This window comes from Gopherus evgoodei, chromosome 2 (genome assembly GCF_007399415.2).
Source record: "Gopherus evgoodei ecotype Sinaloan lineage chromosome 2, rGopEvg1_v1.p, whole genome shotgun sequence".
Classification (NCBI taxonomy): domain Eukaryota; kingdom Metazoa; phylum Chordata; order Testudines; family Testudinidae; genus Gopherus; species Gopherus evgoodei.
Window position 1 is genome coordinate 53,558,664 of NC_044323.1, and position 8,467 is coordinate 53,567,130.

Sequence of the window (8,467 nt, forward strand, 5' to 3'; positions counted from 1 at the left end):
GAGGAACTTTGTCACACCACCAATATAATATACGCCATCATGTGCCAGCAATGCCCCTCTGCTATGTACATTGGCCAAAATGGACAATCCCTATGTAAAAGAATAAATGGACACAAGTCAAATATTAGGAATAGCAATATACAAAAACCTGTAGAAGAACACTTCAACCTCCCTTGACACCCAAAAGCAGATTTAAAGGTAGCCATCCTGTAGCAAAAACACTTCAGGACCAGACTTCAAAGAGAAACTGCTGAACTTCAGTTCATCTGCAAATTTGATACCATCAGCTCAGGATTAAACAAAGACTGTGAATGGCTAGCCAACAACAAAAGCAGTTTCTCCTCCCTTGGTGTTCACACCTCAACTACTAGAAGAGGGCCTCATCCTCCCTGATTGAACTAACCTCGTTATCTCTAGACTGATTCTTGCCTGCATATTTATACCTGCCTCTGGAAATTTCCACTACATGCGTCTGATGAAGTGGGTATTCACCCATGAAAGCTTATGCTCCAATACTTCTGTTAGTCTATAAGGTGTCACAGGACTCTTTGTCGCTTTTTACAGATCCAGACTAACACGGCTACCCCTCTGATATTTGCCAAATGCCATGATGCTTTTTAAAATGATTAAGCCATCCACTGCTAGCTTTAAATTCGTTACCTTGATGTGCAGAAACGTCCTAGCCCGAGCATCTAAAATAGAGATCCTTCTTCAGTTTCTCCGCTGTTTCCTCATGTCACCAGAAATTGGCGTGCCTTCAGAGCATTTCTTCGGTAAACCACGTAAATACTGTTCTATCTAGTTGGTTATCCTGAGCAGTTTTTAGGCGCTTCCTTTCCAGGCCTTCATTTTCAACCAGTTCAACAAGCATTGATTGTAATTTTGATCCACCCTCTTAATGTTGATATCCCTCACTCCTAGTTCTTTTGAGACTTTTGTTTGGCTCATTCCTATTTTCAGTCTCGCCAAAGCTTCCAATTTTTTTTTTACTGTCCATGCCTTTCGTTTCCGTGGCTGTGAACTACCTGCCATCATGTCAGTGGTATTTTAATACTGTAGTAATGCAAAAAATATTTTTTGTTTTGTTTAGAAAATGTCAGCCTAGAGTTACAATGTTTCCAAAATACAGCTAGTGAGACAATTTAAGTTTAGTCTACACTGCACACAATTTAAAAACAAGATCAAAATAGGTGGAAGAGCTAAGAATGCCTAAGGCAGAGGTAGGCAAATTTTTTGGCTTGAGGGCTACATCGGGGTTCAAAACTGTATGGAGGTCCGGGTAGGGAAGGATGGGCCTCCCCAAACAGCCTGGCCCCATCCCCTATCTGACCCCCACCTACTTCCTACCCTCTGACCCCTCAGAACCCCCAACCCATCCAGTCCCCCACTCCTTCTCCCTGACTACCCCCTCCAAAGACCCCCCCACCCCTACCATGACCCCACCCACTATCCAAGCCCCCCTGTCCCCTGACTGCCTCGATTCCTATCCACACACACCCCCTTCGACAGGCCTCCCCACGCCCTATCCCAACACTGCCGTTCCCTGTCCCCCTGACTGCCCCACTCCCAGAACCTTCAAACTATCCAACCCCCCCCGCTCCCTGACCACCCCGAGACCCTCTGCCCCTTCTCCAACCTCTTGGCGCCAGCCTGGCACCCTTAACACACAGCTCAGAGCAGTGGGTCAGAGCCAGACACACTGACAGGCTGATACACCAGAGTGCGCAGCCCTGCCCCCCAGAGCACTGCTTTACCCCGTTGTATGTGAACCTGTGTTATATCAGGTCGCGTTATATGGGGTTGAGGTGTAATTTGAAGAAAAGATTGCATTTGGGCAATACTGCTCTTGTCAATAATTCCAATGTCAGTCAAAATCAAACCTGTAATACTCCTGAATTGCTCTTGCTGAGTAACAGCTACATGTTTCTGTTGGTCTTGAGTTTCTTGATGGTAGGCAGGATCCTCTGCTACCTAGCTACTGCTGGCACATTTCCTTCTTAACGACTGGCCTCATTTCCTTGGCATTGAACTATCAACCACCGCAGGTGCGGAGTTCTCGTTATCTGTAGCCCTGTATTGGGTAAGATGTGCCTCCCCTGCTTCAGCACCAGGTGGCCGGGCGGGCGCGAGCTGTAGCGGGTACGAGGGGGGTGTCCGCGTGACCTGAGCACAACGGGGCGGACAGAGGAGTTGGCGCAAGGGGGACGAGAACGCGCCAGAGCGGTTTGAAGCGAGTTGCTAGGAGACTGATGTGCGCGGGGCCAATGGGGAGGCCATTGGCTATGACGCTAGGGGTGTGCGAGCGCGCGGGAAGCCTCACACCCCGCCCCGCCTCCCTCGGGAGTTGGTGGGTCAGGGTGAATTTCCGCGCCACTCCCCGAGGGCGAGGGAGGGGGCAGGGTCCCAGGGAAGGAGGCTAACCGCGCCCCCTCCCTTCCCGTGTCGGAGCGCTGGGTCTCTACGGCTTAAGGTGCAGCCCCCTGCTCTGGATTAAGGGCGGGCGCCGCCGACCGGACGGAGATGCGGGGCTCCTGGGGCGCGGGCGGGGCGCCTCCTGCTGGGGCATGTGCCGGGCTACGCAGCAGGGAGCGGTGTTGCTCCATCCACCGCCCATGAGGAGGGCAGGTTGGGGGCGTGGCTACGTTGGAGCTCCGCGGCCACGGACTGGGGGATGTAGTGCGCACTGAGCGCCCTGCCTTGAAGGCACAACGTGCCGCCGCTCCACACCCTCGTGTGTAAACCCGGCAGGACGGGAACGCGCCGCGGAGACCCCTGGTGAGAGGCGGATGCCTGCGCCAATGGGAGGCGGCCCTCTCTTTATTCATTATCCCGCAGGTCCCAGCGGCCAATGAGCGGCGCGCTGCGGGCAGGGGGCGGGGTTCGGTCAGTGCCGGCAGGAGCGGGCGCTGCCTCGGACTCCGGCAGACGCTGAAGAGGCGGCGTGGCAGCGAGTCGGGAGTTGGTGCGGTGCTGGGCGCTCGGGCGGGGACATGGGGCCGCCAGTGGCGTGAGGTGCGGGCTTCGCTACCCGGGGTACGTGCGCGGGGCGTGTGTTGGGGCTGAGCGCGGATCTAGGTCCCGGTTCCTCTCAGCCTGGGGCGGGGCGGCCGGTCCGTCACCGGGGCTAACGCCTCTCTTGTCGCTGGCAGGGTCTGAGCTCGGCGCGGCGGCCGAAGGGAGCCCGGCTGTGCCTGTATCGGCGGCGGCTCGCTGTCCCCCCGCCGCCGGCGATGGGGAATGGGCTCTCAGACCAGACGCCGATCCTCTCTAGCCTGCCCTCCTTCCAGTGCTTCCACATCGTGATCCTGGGGCTCGACTCGGCGGGCAAGACCACCGTGCTCTACAGGCTGCAGTTCAACGAGTTCGTCAACACTGTGCCAACCAAGGGCTTTAACACGGAGAAGATCAAAGTGACGCTGGGCAGCTCGAAAACGGTCACCTTCCACTTCTGGGACGTGGGAGGCCAGGAGAAGCTGAGGCCCCTGTGGAAGTCCTACACCAGGTGCACGGATGGCATCGTGTTTGTGGTGGACTCTGTCGACATCGAAAGGATGGAGGAAGCCAAGACAGAACTTCATAAAATTACTAGGATATCTGAAAATCAAGGCGTGCCTGTCCTTATAGTGGCTAACAAACAGGACCTGAGGAATTCCCTCTCTCTCTCAGAAATCGAGAAGATGTTAGCAATGAGCGAGCTGAGCTCTTCTACTCCCTGGCATCTGCAACCTACCTGTGCGATCATAGGGGATGGACTCAAAGAGGGACTTGAAAAACTACATGATATGATAATTAAGCGAAGAAAAATGTTGAGACAGCAGAAAAAGAAGAGATGAGTTCTGTTTCCACACTTCTATCTTAGAGTAGTTCCATGGTCAGAATTTGACATAACAGCTTCCAAAGCCTGACCTGCTTGCTTGGATGCTGTTAAAGTTTAGTTATGTTAAACAATCGGTTGCACAACCTTGCCTTGTGGAAGTTGTGCAGACACAGAACCTTTTGAAAAGCAAAAACAGAAAATAGCTTTTCCAAGGTTTCTGGCACTGTATTATTTCGGATGCCCTATAAAGTAATATAAAGCTATCAGGAAACAGATGGGTGGGTAAATGTGACCTGGATATCTAAATAGCCAAATAAAATGAGGTGTTTTTTTTGCTTGGTGTTTGTATTCATATATTTGAGGGTGCATTTTTACAAGAAATTTGCATTGAAGGCGTTCAGTGTTTTTAAACTTCTAATGCTCGTAAGTTGAGTATTTTAGGTGAATATATACAGCTTTAAAAATATTGGTTTCAGCAAGGTGTATGGAATTAGCAATCCATTATATCACGAGACTGTGAGCCTTGGGGTTTTTTATCTTCTTTGGTAATGATTTCCATGAGAGAGTTAGACTATGTGGTATGTTTTTTAATTTGGCACTTTTGAAGTTGAATCACTTTTTTAGTTCTAATACTTGAAACTTCAGTGCTGTAGATTCTGCAACCGGTAGAGGAAATAAGACTTATTAGACAAGAACACAACATGAAAGAGCATGGATTAGTTTTCCCAACATGTAGCATGATTTAATGTGTAGTCTTCTTAGAAATAGCTATGCATTTAGAATATGCTTATGTCATTTGGAGACTTGTTCCAGAAACCTTGTTTGCTGTTAAAGAATTAACTTGGGGATGTCAGAGTAACTTATCAACACTGAAGTTAATTTGTTGCAGTAAAGGAGATGCATACAGCGATTTAGGTCTCCCAAGACTTTTAGCAGTGCAGCATTCTGGGCTCTTTAGATGAGGCAATAAAACTTGATCATAATGAAATATAAAGAGAGATAAAGTCAACAGAGCACACTTTTTGTATCTGCAGAAATGCCCAGGTTTGTTACTTATACTGCTAGGTCACTTTCTATATAGCCTTTTTTATTACAGTTTTTGTAGTGCTTGTGGTTAGGAAAGTAAAGAAGCTTTATATACTTGAAACACTTTGACACTGGGAAAACATCAGTTTAAAGATGGGCTGTGTTCTGCTCTAATTATGCTTTAAGCTGTTCTTGTTTACAAAGTGCGCAAACAGTATTAACTGGGCAGGACAGTATGTCTAATGAGAAGAGAGAATAGTTTTTCTTACTGGTACAGAACTTCAAGCAGTTGTCTAGACATCTTGATTAGCAAATGAAAAGGGCTAAACTAGAGCCTGAATTTTAAAATGAACGTTAGTGGTGCTGTAAAACAGAATGTTAGATTATCTTGAAACTTCCATTAGAAATATCAGTCTTAAAAGAACAATGCAAGAATCATTTCCTCTTACTCACTCAACCAGCAAAGTTACTGCATTCTTATCTATTGCCATGTATTAAGAGGATAACAGCTGAATGTCAATCAATGTAAGGTATTGATATCTGTATAAAATCAAACTTCATGGCCAGCAGCTGTTTGTCCATAAGGTAACCAAAAATGCACTTTAGTTTTTTCATAATTGAAAGTGACAGCTTTTTTTTTTTTTTAAATGACAGCCTGGTCCTTTTGAAAATTGAAGTAGCTTCCAGTGGAGCTTTTGTATGTTGGTTATATATGTACCTGCACTAGTGACATTGAAAGTCACTTACTCAGTAATGTCTATATTTATAGAAACGTGGATAACTTCTTAAAACTCAATAAACAGAACTCAAAACAAGTCTGCAGGGAGAAGGTGTTTGACTTCCTTGAGTTGCAGTGAAGTGTTCTTGTTGGCCTCTATGTGCAAATCTCGCTCTCAATAGCAGTAGAACAATCTGCATGAAAATCAAACTCTTATAAATGTGGTGAGATTCATAAATGTGACAATGTTATAAATCACAGGTATCTCATTAAAGACTTAATATCAATGGCATACTTGTATTATGTTCCGTATGTTTGTAACAGAACACTTTGCTTCTAGCTATAGCTATTTCTCTCCTTGTGCAGTGGTTGTGTGTATTGTAAACCTTCCCTTCCCATGAACAGATTTACATGTTGCATACATATTTTCTGGGGTAGCTCTCAAATTCTCAAAGTTCTGAAATCATGTACCATTTTAACAGACTACAATGGTAGTATTAAATCCTTTAATCAGCTGAGACTAACATTTTTACTTGGTTTAGCATTTATGCTAGAAAGATGGGTTTTTTTCTACTATGTAGATGAAATATGTTGCACTTCTCATACCTATGCAAGGGTGCTTCTTCATTGTAAACAGAAGTAGATTGATATTTTCAAAGCAGTGCAGAGGATTCAGCCACACTGCTTCTTGATTTTTAATGGAGAGTGAGAGTAAATCCCTTGCACTGACTTGGACATCTCAATGGCAGTACCAATACAAAGTGCCCCATAATTGCTGTCAAACACTTGCGTACACTATTCTGATTTCAAGATCATTCAGTTTTGACAGAGAAACATGTAGGGCTACTTTTTTTTTTTTCAAAATTAAGTGGGTACTGTTGTACAACTGGAAGCACATAGCTCAAAAAAATAAAAATCCCTCACCTTTTGAAGTTTTTGGATGAAACTGTTCCAAATGTAATGGATCGTTGCCCACCAAAACTGATTCTACATCTTTGTTGTACCTTTTTATCTCCAAAGGGCTGAGGCCAGTTTGGTGTATATTGGCAAACCTCCAGCTCCCCTCCCCCCTCCATGCCCTAATTAGCAGATTGTACAGTACTATTGTACAAGGAGGCATTGAAATGCCAGTCTCTTTCTTACAGCTCATGAGTGAGGGTTGCATGCTGTGGAACATGCTCTGCTTCATCTGAGAGCTTAATAGTTCGTAAAATAAATTTTGTGAGGAACTGATTGTGCTGCTTGCCCCAAAGCCATGTAAAAAATCTTTCTTTCCTATCTACCCAACCTGTTCTGAATAGTATCTAAAGAATACTATATGATGCTGTCAATGGGAGTTAAGTATACATTAGCTTGAAAGATCAACCCTATTTCCCTTAATTGTATCAAATATACTAGTGTTAATGCACTTCCTGTTGGCACCCTACTCCTTGGTAACTTTATGAAGAACAGTTGGAAGCAGTGAGATGTGAACATGGTTGCACATTATATCTTGAGCCTCATAATGAGTGCAGTAAGATACTTACTTTCTGCAAGAGATCCTGGCTGTTCTTATAGTAGCCTTGTTCATGTATGAATCACTATTCCCCTTCTTATAATGTAGTGTTACATAATGATAACACTGCTCCTAGTCAACACTTAACATAAGAAAGCTTCAACCCAGAGCTATGATTTCTACAGTAAGCCAAAGTTGGGATGTGTAAGGAAGTCTTTATTTGAAATAAACTAAAGTTAAAATAAACTTTTTGTTTAAATTCAAGTTACTTCACTGTTATAGAAATAAAAGGTTTGGTAAATGTTTTTTGTTAATGTATATTACTTTATAAACTGGTTTAATAAAAGTAACAGCTATTTCATATAAGGACATTTTAAACACACTAGGAAATACTTAGAAATGTGAAACTGCTTGGAGCAGCTGTGTCAAAGGGAATGAGTTACATCAGTAACTTTACCTACGTTATTTGAATCTAGAATAATTATACTTAAATCAGCAATTACTGTGTGAGGAACAAAGAAAACGGACACTGTGAGACCCAATCAAAGAAACTGTTAATTTCTCAGGTTTTATCTTTAAAAATGTGAGGTTTCTTCAATTGATTGATTGTACAGGCTTAATCACTTTACATAAAGTCTTTTTCATGAAGAATATGAATTAATATCTGTTTTAGCTAGCAAATACTGTTGATCTGTGATACATTGCAGGTCCTGGCCTTCCATTAATCAGAGTGTTGCTTTGAACATATATTGGCTATTCAGTTTTTCACTACTCTGAATTTTAGTCACTATACATGTCAGCAAACCAATATTTGAGAGGTTGCAGTTTGGTAACCTAAATCATTCTTCCCCCCCCGCAAAATAAAAATCTTTGTATCAACAGAACAATAGCTATATGTATTTACTGCTGTCTACAAACAATGTCTAAAAGAGGGGTTCTCAAGGTGGTGAGGTTATAACATAGGGGGTTGCAAGCTATCACTCCAAACCCCACTTTGCCTCCAGCATTTATAATGGTGTTAAATACAATGGAGGAGGGATAGCTCAGTGGTTTAAGCATTAGCCTGGTAAACCCAGGGTTGTGAGTTCAATCACTGAGGGGGCTACTTAGGGATCTGGGGCAAAATCAGTACTTGGTCTTGCTAGTGAAGGCAGGGGGCTGGACTCAATGACTGCAGGGTCCCTTCCAGTTCTATGAGATAATATATGGAGATATATTTATATAAAATGTTTTTAATTTATAAGGGGGTGTTGCATTCAGAGGCTTGCTATGTGGTCACCAGTACAATAGTTTGAGCACCACTAGTCTAAAAGACAACACACAGTTCTTATATCTCTGCCCCTGGTATTTGTATGTAGTGTAATATAAGAACTGTGTTTCCAGGTTTTATCTGTGTACTGATGTAACAAAT

At 44.3% G+C, this 8,467-nt stretch overlaps 1 protein-coding gene across 2 annotated transcripts; it reads left to right on the top strand.

Annotated features, from left to right (window-relative positions):
* Positions 1-2,912: 2,912 nt before the first annotated feature.
* ARL4A (ADP ribosylation factor like GTPase 4A) lies at positions 2,913-5,853 on the top strand. 2 transcript variants are annotated; one of them, XM_030550680.1, is made up of 2 exons: positions 2,913-3,012; positions 3,150-5,853. In XM_030550680.1, the coding sequence occupies exon 2, from the start codon at positions 3,231-3,233 to the stop codon at positions 3,831-3,833; it is 603 nt and encodes a 200-aa protein (XP_030406540.1). In that variant the 5' UTR covers positions 2,913-3,012; positions 3,150-3,230; the 3' UTR covers positions 3,834-5,853. The 2 variants fall into 2 exon arrangements, with proteins under 2 accessions (XP_030406540.1, XP_030406539.1); XM_030550679.1 differs by having other exon boundaries at positions 2,920-3,033.
* The last annotated feature ends 2,614 nt before the right edge of the window (positions 5,854-8,467 follow it).